The sequence below is a fragment of the Jaculus jaculus genome, chromosome X (genome assembly GCF_020740685.1).
Source record: "Jaculus jaculus isolate mJacJac1 chromosome X, mJacJac1.mat.Y.cur, whole genome shotgun sequence".
In the NCBI taxonomy this organism is placed as follows: Eukaryota; Metazoa; Chordata; class Mammalia; order Rodentia; family Dipodidae; genus Jaculus; species Jaculus jaculus.
In genome coordinates this window covers 58296379-58314327 of record NC_059125.1, presented here as the reverse complement: position 1 = coordinate 58314327, position 17949 = coordinate 58296379, and the positions used below count along the sequence as shown (strand labels likewise).

Sequence of the window (17949 nt, the reverse complement as noted above, 5' to 3'; positions counted from 1 at the left end):
GAATCTGTGCTTTCCAATACCATTGTATGCTCCTTTTCTATGAAAGCATTAAACAGCCTCTTTCTTGGGTAAATAAAGGGAATAGAAAGGTAGGGAAGGGGGACTTAATAGGATGGTATTGTAGATACGTAAGTAGAAGAACAGATTATGAGAGTAAAAAGGCCTAGGTAAGGTCAGGGAAAGGGATTCAGTAAGGAAAGGTGGAGGGAGGGCTAATCAAAATCTAAGAGGATATAAATAAGTCATATGGAAACCTACTTTTTGGACAATGGAACATTCAAAGCTATAGCTTGGTACTAGAAATTTTTCAGTGCCCGGGATGGGATATCTTCCAGTGAGTTGTTGACCAGGGAGGTCCCTGATGCCCCCAAAACATTACAGGTCATTGCTGAGGTTCTTGGTTTCCCACCAGGAATAGATGGTTGATACCAAATTACTGAAGATGCCACATAGTTGGGCTGCAAGGTCACTGAGAAACCCTGCTGGAGCTGAGCTGAAAACCTCCATGTAGACCAGTTGACAGAAGGCTGGAAAAAACCATGCTGCATGCAACTCCATGGGAGAGAGAAAGAAAGAAATCACCAGTGGACACTGCAAGCCTCAAATTTGGCCAGCCAGGCCAAATGAGCCAATGGGTGCATGTGTTATGGGGGAAACAACCACCCTCCAATTGGACTAGAGGCCTGCTCCATGGGAGGGAATACATCCCTGATACTGAAAACCTACAACAGGGGTAATCATGAGCCCTAGGGGTGTAACATCTGCTGGTGTCTGGCAAAATGCATATAGTATGCTCACCAAACTGCCCAGTAAGCACTTCTCTTAATGTTCATACCTATATATTAATGTTACTCTCACTTTTGGTTAGAGAAGCTTCTCTTTTCAGATGGCAGTGACCTTGTGATGACTCAGAAGGCACCATGGTGCTGAGAAGAAGTGACAGGAGTTCTCAGTAGTGCAATATCTCTATCAAACCTTCCAGGGCTCAGGGTCTAATGCGAAAGAGGTGGCGAAAAGAATGTAAGAGCCAAAGGAAGGTAAGGACTCCATACAATATGCTCCCTCCAGACACAAAATGGCCTGGATATCCATGACCTCACAATGCCTGACACAACCTACAAAAAACCATCATAATAGGAGGAAAAGATGATGACATCAAAATAAAAGAGAGACTGATTGAGAGGGGGAGGGGCATGATGGAAAGTGGACTTTCAAAGGGTAAAGTGAAGGGAGGGAGTAAATTACCATGAGTTATTATCTACAATTATGGAAATTGTAAATAAAAAATAAATTTAAAATTAAACAAGGCGCTGGAGAGATGGCTTAGTGGTTAAGGCATTTGCCTGCAAAGCCGAAGGACCTCAGTTCAATTCCCCAGGACCCACGTAAGCCAGATGATGCACAAGATGGTGCATGCATCTGGAGTTCATTTGCAGTGGCTAGAGGCCCTGGTGTGTCCGTTCTCTCCCTCCCTCCCTCCATCCCTCCCTCCCTCCCTCCCTCTCTCTCTCTCACACACACACACACTTTCTCTCCCTATCAAATAATTAAAATATTTTGAAAAAGATTAAAAAGGCCTCTTTGTTGGCTAACTACTAGCCCTAGACTTGGCCGCAAGCAAAACAACTAGAAGTGACCAGTGAGAGCTGATGCCAGGAGACTCTAGTCTATATTAAAATGGTTGCTATAGCAGCAAATATTGCCACCAAATTAGAAAGAAAAGTACGATAATGTTCTGTGAACTCAAGAGACAGGTCAAGCTGAATAGAATACTGAGTCAAAATTCACAGAACTCAGAGCTTGCTAGGCATAGTAGCACATGCCTGTAATCTTAACACTAGGAAGGTAGAAGGAGGAGTATCAGCAAAGTCATTCTCACTACTAACTAATTCAAAGCCAGCCTGGGACAGAGTAAGATCTGTCCTAAATCAGACTCTTAAGACAGTAAGGCCTAGTATAAAGCACAAAAATATGACAGGTATCGTCTTCCTGTAACCCTTCAGCCCACAGAGTCCACCACCCTTGTCACCAAAGCAAAACACCCACCTAGGAAATTCTACAAGATTTCTTAAGAAAAGACCAAGGCCTGAACCATCTCCACAGAAAGAATTTTCCATGAGCCAGGTATGTGGCTCAGTGGGTAGGATGCCTGCTTAGCATGCCTGAAGCCCTGAGTTCAATACCCGGGACTGCATAATCCAGATGTGGTAACATATGCCTAATCATAGCACTGGAGAAGTGGAGGCAGGAGAAGCAGAAGTTCAAGGCCAACATCACTGTAGAGCTAGTTTGAGCTTCAGCCTGAAATACATGAGGCCCTGTGGGGGGGGGGGGGAAGAAAAGAAAAGAAAAAGAAAACGTCCCTGAGGTCTACTCTATACAATCAGTATGTGCTGTTCCCATGCCCATAACACCATGATTAATTCATCCCCATAAGAATTAGGAAATACTAAACACTGTGCAGTGAGTGTTATTTAGAAGGTAGGGATTCAGAGATCCTCCCTTATACTGGGATCAGACAAGTTGGATTTAGTCCCAATTATCAATCAGTTCATTCAAATAGCTTTTCTTTTCTAGGATAAAACAAAGGCTAAACTAGAAGGTGTAAGGTCAGTTCAGATGTTCTACGGCTCAAAACACTGCGAGAAACCCTGACCTTCCACAAAAACCAGCTAAAGGAAAACTTAAGGCTAGAGAAGCCATGGACTATCCTAAATGCAGATGATTTATTTGAAATGCTGCACCCCCTAACAGCTAGTTTCCAACTCACTGTAGTACACAATTTAATATCTACCAATATATCTACCATACTCAACTTTCCACCAACCCACAGTTTTCATAATATAGCCTCATTTAGCTTTCCTTTCTTAAGTAAGGGAAAACACAGCATAGCCTTTTCTCCTCAAGACTCAACAATAAGTGGCCAAGAGTACCATGATACTAGTATTGTGAGATATACTAATGAAATAAATCAGCTCTCAAATCAAAAACTCTCCATTTTGAATTGGCACTCAGGAAGAAATAGCACTCTAGAAGCATAGAGGTACAAGATCCTAGCATTATCTGGGACATAGAAGGTGTTCACATTATAAAAAACAAAAATGTTTGAAGTAATATGTATTAAAAGCAGGAGGCCTACAGGGATGAGTTATCTCGCAATGAGTTGTTAGTCAGGGAGGCCACAGAGGTCCCTAAAACAATATTGGCTATTATTGCTTTGGTTACCCACCAAAACTAGATGATAAGTTCCTATTGCTGAAGGCAGCACATGCATTGGTTACAGAACAGAGAATTCAAGCCTGAGCTGGTTAAAACAATAATGATCCAGGCTATCATCAGTATCAGAAGGGTTCTTACAGTTTCACCTATTACTAATATAGCTCCCTCATGATAAACTATACAGACACTTGGCATCTACTGAAAGGACTTACCTAATGATTTGCTTCATTTAGATTTTTATAATATTTTTAGTGTGCATGTACATGTATATGATGTGTATGTGTGTGGGGGGGTGCATGTTCATATATATATGAGTATGGGTTCACACATGCCACAGTGCAGATATAAAGGTCAAAGGACAACATTCTGGGGTTGGTCCTTGTCTTCCACCTAAGTTGAAACAAGGTCTCTCATTCTACTTGTTCATGCTGTACTCACCCATTAGCTTCCAGGAAAATTTCCTGTCTCTGCTTGCAATCTTACTGCAGACATATTGAGATTACAGGTGCTTGTCACTTCTTCCAGCTTTTACATGGGACGCAGGTGCACAAACTCAGGCATTTGAACTTGTGCTGCAAGCACTTTATCCACGGAGCTATCTCCCTGGCCCCTTTCTCTGTTTTGGGTTTTTTGTTGTTTTTTTTTTTTTTTTTTTTTTTTTTGAGACAGAGTCTCATGTAGCCCAGGCGGGCCTTTAACAATGTAGCTGAGGATGACCTTGAACTCAATCCTTCTGCCTCTACTTGGAAAAGGGCTAAGAATATAAGCATGTTATCACCATATCCAGCCTATCTACACCATTTACAACATCATTTCCTTAAATACTATTCAATTTTTGTTCCTGTGAAACAGCTCTGATGAATGCTAAATATTCACTTTAATTAGCTCAATTATATACACGAGATTCAATGAAATTTAAGGGAAATTGAGGCATACAGGATTTTGTTCTCCTTTGATAAGCATGAAAGCTTAGTAAGATATCTTTGTGAGAGGAAGGCAGGTGGACTGTCACAAGGTTCAGGCCATCTTGGTCCATGGAGACTTTGTCTCAAAGAACAGAAAAAAAAATCTGTTTACATTACTTTTGTAAACACATTCTATAAGACTTAGAATTTCAGTCAATGGAAGGTATCTATACATTCATAAAACTTCTAATTACTTTTAAAGACATTTTATTTAAACAAAAAGTAAAACAGGGCTGGAGAGATGGCTTAGGGGTTAAGGCACTTGCCTGCAGTGACTAAGGACTCATATTCAATTCCCCAGTGCAAGCCAGATGCACAAGGTAATGTATGCATCTGGAGTTTATCTGCAGTGGCTAGAGGCTCTGGCACTCCCATTCTATCTGCCTCTCTTTCTCTCTCAAATAAATAAATAAGATAAAATATTTCTTAAAAAGTAAGCCAAGGGGGCTGGAAAGATGGTTTAGCAGTTAAGGTGCTTGCCTGTAAAGCCTAAGCATCCATGTTCAACTCTGCAGATCCCACATAAACCAGGGGAACAAAGGTGAGGCAAGTGCAGGGTTGCACATGCCCACTAGGTGGCACAAGCATTTAGAGTTCAATTACAGTGGCTGAGGCCCTAGCATGTAAATTGTCTCTCTCTCCCGCTGTCTCTCTCTCTCTAACATAAAAAAAAACTTTAAAAAAATAAACCAATCAAATCTATAAAAATGAATAATAGGGGGCTGGAGAAGTGGCTCAGTAGATAAAAGTGCTTGCTTGCAAAACCTGATGGCCTGAATTCAATTTCCCAGTACCCACATAAAGCCAGAGGCACACAGTGGTGCATGCATTTAGAGTTAATTTGCAGTAGCAAGAGGCCCTGGTTGGCTTTCTTTATCTCTCTCTCCAAGCAAATAAATAAAAACATTTTTTTAAATGATAGGGTCTTCTTACATGCAAAGATAACAAAAATTCAAATTCAGTTTTACTTTCTATTTTTTAACATGCACCTTCCAAATTCATGTAATCCTGAGCTAACTCTTCAAAGTGATAGTTTTTATGCCACAAATGAGAATCTGAAATTGAAAAGGTTTTCAGCTCTATCAAGCATAAAATAAGAGGGATGAACAACAAAGCCAGTCAATTATGAAAACCAGCCTCATCACCTGACCATTAGACAGCCCCAAAGAAGCCGGCCTTTCTACTGTTGCTTTTTTTTTTTTTTTTTCCCTTCTGGGGCCAAAGAATGAGGTGGAGTAGCAAGGAGAAAAGATTGTGAGTTAAGAGACACATGATAAACTCAGTCCTATCTTTCAAAGATCAGACAGACTCTGTTCTATCTCTGAAGATCAGAGCAATTCTAGTCATGAAAAGCCCAACCCTGATAGTAGCCAGATCTCCTCCCCTCCGGGGACCCTGAGTCTAGAAATTCCAGCGGGGGCTGGGGGGGCAGACTCCCAGGAACATACTAAGGACCTAAGACCGGATGTTGCCAAGCAACACTATTAGAACAGAGTTCAGAATAATTGTAGCTGTCATCACATCTCATCCAGACAGAATTAGATTTGGAAGCACAGGGAAAGACTAAATGACCTCTAAATGTCCCTTCCAGCTCCACCATTCAGTGTAAGAACTATAAGACAATGAGAGGCCAGAGAATAGGCACCATCCTTTTACTTATTTATTTTTTAAAACATTTTTAAAATTTTTATTTATTTATTTGACAATGACAGACAGAAAGAGAAAGAGGCACAGAGAGAGAGAGAGAGAATGGGTGTGCCAGGGCCTCCATCCACTGCAAACGAACTCCAGATGCGTGCGCCCCCTTGTGCATCTAGCTTATGTGGGCCCTGGGGAATCGAGCCTCGAACCGGGGTCCTTAGGCTTCACAGGCAAGTGCTTAGCTGCTAAGCCATCTCTCCAGCCCTATTTATTTTTTTGTCTTGAGGCTTTTTTTTTTTTTTTGAGGTAAGATCTCACTCTAACTCAAGCTAACTTAGATTTCACTATGTAGTCTCAGGATGGCCTCGAACTTATGGCAATCCTCCTACCTCTACCTCCCAAGTGCTGGAGTTAAAGGTATGCGCCACCGTGCCCCACTCTTTTGAGGCTTTTTTTGAGACATAGTCGACCTGTTTGGCCCAGGCTGATATGGTGCTGAATATGTGGCCTAGGTTTGCCTCACACTCATAGCAATCCTCCTACCTCAACCTTCAAAATTCTAACATTATAGGCATGAGCCACCATGGCTGGCAACACTACCGTTAAAACATGCTACTATCAGGGATGGAGAGATGGCTCAGCGGTTGAAAGCACTTGCTTACAAAGTCTGATGGCCTGAGTTTGATTCCCCAGTACCCATGTAAAGCCAGATGCACAAAATAGCACATGTGTCTGGAGATTGTTTGCAATGGCAAGACACCCTGAAGCACCCATACTCACTCACACTCTCTCTCCCCGCCCCTCTCTCTCTCAAGTAAATGAATAAATAACTATAAAAAAATACTACTATTAGCTAGGCACAGTATTACACACCTTTGGGTCCAGCATTCAGGAGGCCAAGATAGGAAGGAGGATTGCTGTGAGCCTATGGGTAGCCTGAGACTACATAGTGAATTCTAGGTCAGCCTGGGCTAGGGTGAGACCCTACCTCAAAAGAAAACTGCTACTGTTACAGGCATTTACAGAATAATAGAATGGTCAATACCATTCTGATCACTGACTCACAGACCAATCTTTTCTTCCTCAAACTTAAATCAGTCCTACTCTTAGAGAGTCCCCAAAAGGCCCTCCTGCTTGACTAATCTCTCCCTGTCCAGAAGACTGCTCATAAACAAGACTAGAGGAAATCCCCAAGAAGGGTTTCTGTTCTGTCTCTATCATGTATACTTTTCAAAGGGTACTATGAACTGGAGAATGAAAAAAGTGGAAAGAAGCTAGGAGTGGTGGCATATACCTATAATCCCAGCACCTAGATGACACAGGCAGATGACCACCTGGAGTACAAGGCCAGCCTGGACTACATAGCAAGACTGTCTCAAAATAAGCAAATGAAAAAAACAGGTATAGTAGTTCACACCTGGAATCCTAGCCCTCAGGTGGCAGAGGCAGGAGGAATTCAACGCCAGCTGGGCTATACAGGGAGACCCTATCTCAAAAACAGTGGAGAGAGCCAGGCATGGTGGCACACACCTTTAATCCTAGCATATGATAGGCAGAGGTAGGAGGATCATCATGAGTTCGAAGCCACCCTGAGACTACATAGTGAATTCCAGGTCAGCCTGAGCTAGAGTGAGACCCTACCTCAAAAAAATAAAATAATAATAATAATAAAATAAAGTAGGGAGCACCAGGCATGGTGGTGCACACCTTTGCTCCCAGCAGAGGTAGGAGGATCACCAAGAGTTTGAGGCCAGTCTGGAAATACAGAGTGAAATCCAGGCCAGCCTGTGCTAGAGTGAAACCTCGCCTCAAAACAACAACAAAAAAGTGGAAAGGCAGAAGCTTCTCACACAACCTTCATTCCTGATCCCTTGCCCCACCCTGAACTCTATAAGCTGGGTTGGTTCAAAGGTTAGAAGACTGAGATTCTGCCCCCTATTCACCAAGTACCACTTTAGTGCCACTTGAGCGGCTCAAGCAATTCTAGGAATGGCAAAAAAATAAACAGTCCACACAGCCCCTGTTAAAGTTTAGCTGAATGTAGGCCCAGAAGTCTTCAGATACTTCAAGCAGCTGGGCTCTGTCTACTCACATGGATGGTACCATCAAATGACCATTTGATAATCTTTCCCTTGATCTGCTGATGATCCAGGTCTAAAAATTCAGCGAATCAGAGATATTTCCCTACCCAAGTCTGACCCTCTCAGACCTAGATTCAACTCCTAGCTTTGCAAATGGTGTGTTGCATCACTCTAGGTTAGTGCTTCCCTACCACAGGTTTCAATTTACCCATATATACGACAAGAAGGGTTGGACTTGGTAGTAGTAGTAAAACACTTTTTGAATTCTAGAGTTGGGAGATTGCTCAGTGGGTAAAGTGCTTCTTGGGCAAGCATGAGAATGTGAATCCAAGTCCTTAGTACTCACGTAAAAAATGCCAGGCATAGTGGCACATGCTTGTAATTCCAGCACTGGGGAGGCAATGACAAGTGGATCCCTAGGACTTAGTGGATAGCTAACTTAGCCAAATCAGTAAGCTCTAGGTTCAATGAGAGATCCAATCTCAAAAAACACAGTGGAGCCAGGTGTGGTGGCGCACACATTTAATCCCAGCACTCAGGAGGCAGACATTGGAGGATTGCTGTGAGATCGAGGTCATCCGAAAATTACATAGTGAATTCCAGGTCACTCTGGGATAGAGTGAGATCCTACCTCAAAAAAAAAAAAAAAAAAAAAAATCACAGTGGAGAGCAATTAAGAACACCCAACATCAATTTCTGGTCTCCACATGAATGCATACAATGCACACATACATACACATGCCCCCAAAACTTCTAACACTACAAGGCATTGTGGTACATGCCTCTAATCCCCTAGCATTTGGGAGGTGAAGACAGGAGGAATCAAGAGTTAAAAGCCGACATGAGCCAAATTAAGACCATGTAGACCTTGTCTATAAATGACCAAATAAATAGTAAATAAACTCTAATAAATCATAGGAATGAAATAAAGACCTCAAGAACATCTTTAAAATTCAAAATCTTTTCCTAGACAATCCAGAATTAAGTCTTTGTGACTTAAATAAAGTTCAAGATGGTAATGATGGAGAAAAAGTCCTTTCTATCTACAATTTTCTTATCTCCAGAAGTTATAGGTGGGTGTAGCATAGAGCACAAATCTATAATCACAGTACTCAGGAGGCTAAATAAAGCAGGAGGATTGCCACCAGTTTGAGACCAGTTTGGGCTACATCATGAGTTGCCAGCCATCCTGGGCTATACTGTGTTCACTGTCTCTTTAAAAAAGAAAAAGGTAGGAGGAGTGCCGTGAGTTCGAGGCCACCCTGAGACTACATAGTGAATTCCAGGTCAGCCTGGGCTAGAGTGAGACCCTACCTCAAAAAAAAAAAAAAGACCAGGGGTGGCGGGATGACTTAGTTATGGTGCTAGCCTGTAAAGCCAAAGAACCCAGGTTCAATTCCCCAGGACCCACGTAAGCCGATGCACAAGGTGGCACATGTGTCTGGAGTTCCTTCGCAGCACCTGAAGGCCCTGGTGAACCCATTCTCTATCTATGTGCCTCTCTCTCTCTCTCCCTCTCTCTCTCTCATAAAATAAATATTATTTGATTTTTTTATGATTTATTTGAGAGAGAAGCAGAGAAAGAGAGAGAGAATGGGCACACCAGGGCCTCCAGCCTCTGCAAAGGAACTCCAGATGCATGCACTACCTTGTGCATTTTGCTTAGGTGGGTCCTAAAGAATCGAATCTGGGTCCTTTGGCTTTGCAGGCAAGACCCTTAACCACTGAGCAATCTCCCTAGCCCATAAATATTTTTTAAAATACCAGACTCAGGAAACTAACAAACCAGAAGTACAATCCAAGAAGGGCATGTCTTAACAGATTTAATGCAGGCTGGCCTGACTTGGAGAAGATGGATATAAAAGTGAAACTGACCATGGTCAAACAGTAGACATGGCTCATGTGAATGAAAGCATTAATTTTTTTCATTACCCTTTTTATGCCATACTTCATAAATAACATACACCAGTAGAGAAAGAGTGGAAGCCAAGCATGGTGGCTCACACCTGCAATCCCAGTACTGGGGAGGCTGAGGCAGGAGAACCGTCAAGAGTTTGAGGCCAGCCTGGGCTAGAGTCAGACCTATCTAAAAAAAAAACACCCGGAGAGGGCAATGGAATACATGTGGTAAGAAAGCAGAAGGGAAGAATAACGGGAAGAAAGAGAGCTAGCCAGAAAGAAGGAACAGGGGAGGGGCAAGGGAAGGAGGGGAATAAATGAGAACAAAGTATGACACATATGTATGAAGAGGCCATGATGAAATCCATCACTGTATAAGCTAAAGTGAAAAAAAAAATTCATAATAAAAAGGAAGCAGTGGAAACAAGAGTGAGACCCAAAAAGAGGCTTATAGCAAAATCTTTATAAATCAGTCAGTAGGCTTTTTTCCCTCTTTACAAAATCACTTTCCATTTGTAAGGGGAAAGGTTTAGGGGCAGGGAGTGTGGAAAAGTTCCATGTCATAAAACCACAGGCAGCAGACTGAGGGAGTAGAGTACCTAGCATGCACAAAGCCCTATGTTCTATCCCCAGCACCACATAAAACCTGGCAGGGTGGCATAAAACTGGGTGTGGTGGTGCACTCCTATAATCCCAAACAGAAGCTGGACGATTACTGAAAGTTTGAAGCCATCCTGGACTACGTATCGGGTGAGCTCCAGGCTAGTCTGAGCTGTATAGCAAGGCCATCTCAAAAAAATAAAAATAAAAAAATAAAAGTCGGGCATGGTGGCACACATATTTAATCCCAGCTCTTGGGAGGCAGAGGTAGAAGAATCACCATGAGTTCAAGTCCATCCTGAGACTACATAGTGAATGCCAGGTCAGCCTGGGCTAGAGCAAGACCCTACTTCAAAATAAATAAATGAATAAATAAAATAACTTTGGTGTTTCTCATGAGCAAAGTTCTAGAAAGGTAAGAATAACTTGGTAGTGAAGCTGAAATAGTGCAAGGTGGCAAGTAAACCTCAGCTTATATCCAAAGAATGTCCCCACTCCGCCACTTGCTGTACTCTTCTCCTCACAGGGCCTTCAATCCCTTCTCGAGGCTTCTAGTCACTACTAAAGCTCTACAAGTCTGAGGCAGTTCTCGGGAGATGAATGTGGGAGCACTGCATAGCCTAAGCCAGCCCAACAGGCTGCTCCACCTGAGACTCAAACCACGGTGGTCACCAGGCCTTCATGAGCAAGGGCCCCAGCAGCCATTTGGCATGACTTGCACAAAAGCAAGCAGAGCTCATTAGTCAAGCATACACCCTCCCCCACCACTCCCTCCTGGGCATCCGGCCCCTCAGGCTCCATTCTCAAGAGGCTTCTCCTCTTCTAGCAATAGCTAGCGAGGTGGAGACCAGATCTCAAAAATCAACCACTCTATAGAGGTGTGGTCCCCCACAGGACAGAATTCAAACCTCACAGAACAGTCCCAAGGGGAACAGGAAGGCATTAGGTAATGGGAAGGACAGGGATTTGGCTGGTGAGGAGCGGGGAGGGACAAACCCATCCTCTTTCAGTAGGTTGAGTAGGCCTTTCTTTAGAGCGGTGCCTAGTGAAGTGCTGGCGCCCCTGGGGTAAAGGAAGTAACTTGGGTGGTAAGTCTCTTTCAGTTCCTCTACACCTCTTCCCTCCTAGTGGGAAGCGACAGGAGCCACAGGGGTGGCTATGGGGAAAGTGGATAAGTGCATGGGATCCGCCCTGATCAATCAACTTCCTCCCTTCTCCTTCCTTCCTCCCCTGTTACCATGGGGTCCCTCTGTGAGAGTAGCAGCCTTACCCTAGGAAAGGCAGCAATTCCTAGGCCGGAAAAAGTGTTCTCAGAACTAGAGTCTTCTTCCCGGTGACTACTACCATTCAGGGGACAGTGGGACTCTGGAACCTCAAGGAGAGCTTTTTCACGCTCACATCCCAGACTCAGGGAACTGCACCCGGAGAAAGAGGCTGGCCCCGCCCTACCACACTTCTAGCCCGGACACCCCTTCACTCCCTAGGGTGAGCCACACCAGAAGCCCTCTCCAGTCTCCTCCTCCACCTCGGGCCAGGACTGCGACAGGGCATCCCAGGCGAGCTGGTTGACGGCCAAGCCCGCGGCCATCACTATAGGACTACAGGGACCAAACTAGAATCCCCAGGGTCCACAGAGCCCGTCCCCCGCACTTACCGTCTTGGGCATGGTGGCGGCAAAGGCGACGGAGTTGGCGAAGTTTAGCTAGAAACTGTCGGGCTGCACTGAGCACAGAGCAAAGTCGGTTCGGACTCTGGAAAGCCGGGGACTCAGATTGGGTCCCTCTCTGGCGTCCGGGCGACTGCTCGGTTTCCTGCTAACGGACCACGAATTCACAAACCCCACCCAGGAAAGAGCCACCCCCTTTACGCCGCCCGCTCCTTTATGTGGCCCGCTTCCGCGCCGCTCCCCGCCCTCGCGCCCGCCTTCCCGCGGGCCTGCGGCCTGGCCCCGCCCTGCCCAGCCCGGCCCGGCCCGGCCCGCCCGGCCTGGCCCAGCCTCACCCGCTTGTGGGAGGCCAGGCAGCGCCCACGCATCCCAAGGAGACCTCCCCCTCGAGACCCAAGTCCACCTTGCTCCTCTCCCACCTTCTTCAGGGTCCTTAGCCCTCCACATTCCGACCACTCGGCCCCGCCCCCACTCTGGGCCAGAGCTGAACTGGAGGCCACACCCTGGCAGATGCTTACTACGCAGCCCCTGACTGCAACTTTCCACTGATGGGGAACTTGCTGCCTATTAGGGATGCCCGGTCCCTCTCATGGCAGCCCTGCCTCTTAGAAAGTTCCTCAAGAGTACACTGGAACACATGATCTCCACTAGTGCCACAGCTAAGCATCCTAGGATCACAACAAATCCTCTACTGTCCTTAATAATTCCTCCAGGATTTGCAGATCCTAGTGGCCAGGAAACTTGGCTAAGCTACCTCATGTCCTGACACTTCATCCATTCTCTTCGGAATGACTCTTTTCCATCACAATTCCTCCCCACTGGGGCTTGGGCCTCATTTTCTTCAGAATTCAGATCCTTGTCTGTCTTCCATTCACATTCCTTCCTCCAGTTCTCAATCTCCACCCTCCTCAGTGCTGTGATCTTTTAGGCATTCACCAACACATTCATTTTGTTTGTTTCTGACAGGTTCACATAGCCTAAACTGGTCTCAAACTTCATAGGAACTCCACAGGTAGTTGAAGTTGGCCTTGAACTCCTGATCCTCGCATTCACTTCCCAAGTGCTGGTATTACAACTGTGCCACCAGTCAGGTTCAACAATTCACCTATTTTATTTTATTTTATTCTTTATGCAAGGAGAGAGAGAGACAGAATGAGTGGGCCAGGGTCTCCTACTGGGAAATCTAATGGGGTCATCATGCTTTGCAAGCAAGCACCTTTACCCACTGAGCAATCTCTCCAGACTCACTGTTTTTTGAGTCAGTAGCTCATGTAGTCCAGGCTGCCCTTGAACTCCTGATCCCCTTGCCTCTGCCTCCTGAGTGCTGGGATCATAAAATTGTGCTGCCACACTCAGCTCAAATTCACTTTATTTAATTTTATATTTATTTAATTTTATTTATTTGAGAAAGAGTTAGATAAAAAGAGAGAGTATGGGTACACCAGGGCCTTCAACCACTGCAAGCAAATTCAGACATGTGTGCCACCTTGTGCGTTTGGCTTACATGAGTCCTGGGGAATCAAACCTGGGTCCACTGCCTTTGCAGGCAAGATCTTGACTGCTAAGCCATCTCTCCAACCCTCACATTCACTTTGTTATAAGCCTGTATAATTCTCTCAGGTGAGATGTATACAAAATCAGTCCCTTGGGGTGTGTCTGCAAGCTCCCTTTCTACTTTTGTCAATGTCAAATGTCACAAAAACCCAGAACAACAGTTTTCTAGATTATAACAGCTATTCAGTTAAGTCTGAGTTTTAGTTGGAAACTGTCCAGCCCTCATCACCTTCTCTCTACTGGCAACCATGCAGGGGCATGGCTAGGTGTCTTTTCTGAGACAGGGCACCACATACCTAAGTGTTGCAAAGCCAAGCATGGAACACTGGAAAGAATATTTGAGAAGGGTGGCCAAGGTCACTCTGGGGTCACTGTGTGCTCAACAATAAGTCCTTTCCTCTCTCTGTGTTCTTCAGTTTCCGCGTGTGGTAGTTTAAATAGATAGCCGCCAATATATTAAGCACTTTCTTAGTTTATAGTTAGGATCTGCAGCCACCTGGCTGGAGGAGGTATCACTGGGAAGATCTTAAGGTGTGGTGGTGGTCTTGAGATTCCAGTGTAAAGATATGCAAAGTGCCTACTTCTACCTGGAGGTCCTGGAAGTGTGCTGTGTAGTGTAGCTTTTGGCTTAGATTTTCTCTCTCTCCTTTCAGACCTGTGAAGGCAGGCCAGCTTCTTCTGTCATTATGGAACTTCCCTGGATCTGTAAGCTTCAATAAATCTCTTCCTTCCATAACTGTGCCTGGTCTGGAAGTTCATCTCAGCAAACCTAAAGCTGTCTGCTACAAAAATTGGTTCCAGGAGTAGAGTGAGATAAACCTGACCATGTAGATTTTGATCCTTTGAAACTTTTGTTTTGGAACAATGGACATAGACTGGTGCTTACAACTAAAGATGCATTCCAGAACAGTAAGCCAAATATTATGGATTATTCTGATGAGAGTTTGAAAATGCTAAGTATAGACAGTATTAAACTTGGAGGCTTAGCTTATGAGCTTTCTAAAGGGGAAGGAAAGACTACAGAGGACTTTGTTGGAACTGGGCTACTGGCATAAGAGCTGGCTGTGTTCTGCTACTGAGGCCCAGAGAGTGTGATCAAAGTTAAATGTATAATGAACTGATGTGCTTGGCTAATGATATTAGACTGAAAGATTTAAGAGTTCAAAAAACCTCAAACAAGTTAAAATTGCAGACATTGAGACTGGTTTTAGGTTACTAAAACTTCTATTGTCAACACATTAACAATCTTAAAGAAGATGGCCCAACTGCAATTGCATTCCATTAAAACAATAGAGCCGGGCGTGGTGGCACACGTCTTTAATCCCAGCACTCAGGAGGTAGAGGTAGGAGGATTGCTGTGAGTTCGAGGCCACCCTGAGACTCCATAGTGAATTCCAGGTCAGCCTGGGCTAGAGTGAGACCCTACCTAGAAAAACCAAAAAAAAAAAAAAAAAATAGAAAGAATGCCTGAGGAAAGACTATGATAAAAATACAAACTCTTTTGGTAGAGTTGAGAGCAAAAGAAATCTGCTTTTCAAGGTTATGATTTTTTTATCCCTGAATTTAGAAAGTATGGTTAGGCCAGGCGTGGTGGCGCACACCTTTAATCCCAGCACTCGGGAGGCAGAGTTAGAAGGATTGCCATGAGTTCAAGGCCACCCTGAGACTACATAGTTAATTCCAGGTCAGCCTGAGCCAGAGTGAGACCCTACCTCGCAAAAACAAAAACAAAAAAAAAAATATGGTCATGTCCTGCACATCTGATATTAGTTTTGGAGGCATAAAAAATACATGGAGTGAGTCAAAAAAGTATACAGACAGTTCCAGGAGCTGCTGCTGAGATGCAAAATGATGCAAGAAATGATGACTCTGATAGGCTGGAAAAGCCTTTGGAAAATGGACCGTGGTTTGCATAAAGACCTAAAGACATTTTGGATATGCCAAGACTATGCAAGGGCTAACATGGAGGTTGTTTGCTAAGGATGAAAGTTTCCCTGGTTACTCAGCCCAGCTGGAGGGGCGAAATTGAAAAATCCAGAGACTGCCAGTCACAGGACTTAAGCGGCAAAAGTTTGATGTTTGCTTGATGGTGGTTGAGTTTACATTGCTCTGGTCTCTCCTTACTATGTCTTATACCAGTTAAAAATATTTACTCTGGAGCCGGGTGTGGTGGTGCATGCCTTTAATCCCAGCACTCCGGAGGCAGAGGTAGGAGGATTGTCGTGAGTTCGAGGCCACCCCGAGACTCCATAGTGAATTCCAGGTCAGCCTGGGCTAGAGTGAGACCCTACCTCAAAAAACCAAAAACAACAAAAGTTTACTCTGGGCCTTTATATGTTAAAAGTATGTAAATTGTTTGGTTTTACAAGACTCACAGCTAAGAGACAATCTTAAATCTCAGATGAAACTTGGGACTTTAGAAGTATATTAAGTTGATAAACACTGTGGAGACCTTTAAAATTGGATTTGGATACAATTTACAATGTGTGATGGTTTTTAAATCTATTGAGGGCCAGGGTCTCAATGTGGTAGTTTGAATAGATGACCCCCAGTATTTTCAGTTTTTTATTAGTTTGTAGTTTGGATCTGCAGCCACCTGGCTGGAGGAGCTGTCACTGGGTGGATCTTAAGGTGTGGTGGTGGGTTTGAAATTCCACTCTAAAGATATGCAAAGTGCCTAGTTCCACCTGGAGTTCCTGAAGTGTGCTGTGTGGTATACTTTTTGGCTTGGGGTTTTCTCTCTTTTTTTGTACCTGTGAAAGCAGGGCCAGCTTCTTTTGCCATTATGGAACTTCCCCTGGATCCATAAGCTTCAATAAATCCTTCCCTTCCATAACTGCGCCTGGTCTGGAAGTTCATCTCAGCAAACCTAAAGCTGTTTGATATACCCCTTCTGTAACAAAGACTGAACTACTGGACTTCAAAGGTCCTTTCCCACTCCAACACTCTAAAAGGATGAGAAAGCATGTAGCCTTCCTAAGAAAAATAAATGAATCCAATAGGGTTGCACAAAGTCATGCATTTGCACTCAGAAAACCTCATCCCTCCTCCTATTGTTTTCCAACTTAACAATGTTCATAAGGTCCTGTACCTCAGTTTCTCTCACTGGTGCCAAGATTTATTGACAAGTGCAAAGATAAGCAAAACTCTCTACCAAGGCAATTTCCCTGAACTAAGCATTTGTCCAGAGGAAGAGCAGTGCTTATTAGAAAGCCAGGGTAGAAATGGCAGCCTGTCACATTCTTTGATTCTTCCATGAACATTTCCCCAAGAAGTCCAAGGAATTCACTCATTCCTTCATTCATTGTCCCCTAGAGCCCATGGGATATTGGCACTAGAGTAAAAGCCTAAAGGAAAATGAGAAGTTGATTGGAAAGTACTCCAACTTTCTGGAAAGTGGAAATCCCCTATGTGTCATTCTCTACTTCCCATACCAACATCCTCCCCCTTTGTATGCACACACACCCATTCACATACAAAGAAAAGCTCGGTAGTATATCAAACATCTGACCACAATATTAAAAGGATCAAGGAGGTACAAGAATCCAAGTGGAATGGGATAAGATGCTATAGGGTAGGGGAAGGTAGAAGTGTGAAGGAAGTATGTGAAAAGAGGGTCTGAAAGAGATGGGTGGACTTGGAACTAGGGAAGTAGAAGATTAGGAAATGGAGAACATAGACTGTATATCAAACATCTGACCACAATATTAAAAGGATCAAGGAGGTACAAGAATCCAAGTGGAATGGGATAAGATGCTATAGGGTAGGGGAAGGTAGAAGTGTGAAGGAAGTATGTGAAAAGAGGGTCTGAAAGAGATGGGTAGACTTGGAACTAGGGAAGTAGAAGATTAGGAAATGGAGAACATAGACTATCAGATACATGGCTTAAAAATAAAAACAGGGCAGAAGAGATGGCTTCATAGTTAAGGCGCTTGTCTGCAAAGCCAAAAGACCCAGGTTCATTTCCCCACTGCCCACATACAGCCAGATGTGCAGGGTGGCACATGTGCCTGGAGTTTGTTTGTAGTGGCTAGAGGACCTGGTGCACCCTTTCTCTTCCCCCTCTCTTTTTCTTTCTCATAAATAAATAAATAAATAAATAATAAAAACAGCCAGGCAAGAAGACTCACAACTGTAATGCCAGCACTTGGGAGACTGAGGCAGGATGATAGCTACAAGTTGGAGGCCAACTTGGTCTACATAGTGAGAAACATAAAAATACATAAGCAAAGAAATAACAAAGATAGACTACTTGGCCTTCACTTCAGAGGAAATGAGGATCAGAAAAGTAAAAGGACTTACCCAAGGCCAGACTAGTAGTTTG

At 44.1% G+C, this 17949-nt stretch overlaps 1 protein-coding gene across 1 annotated transcript in view; it reads right to left on the bottom strand.

The window, feature by feature from the left end:
* Positions 1-12506, bottom strand: part of Msn (moesin) — a 94898-nt gene extending 82392 nt beyond the window's left edge. The window contains exons 1-2 of the mRNA XM_004661009.2: positions 12491-12506; positions 12060-12216 (exon numbers count right to left, since the gene is read on the bottom strand). Of these exons, the coding sequence (XP_004661066.1) occupies positions 12060-12071 (12 nt within the window). The 5' untranslated portion in view covers positions 12072-12216; positions 12491-12506. The remainder of the gene's footprint in view (positions 1-12059; positions 12217-12490) is intronic.
* Positions 12507-17949: the final 5443 nt, after the last annotated feature.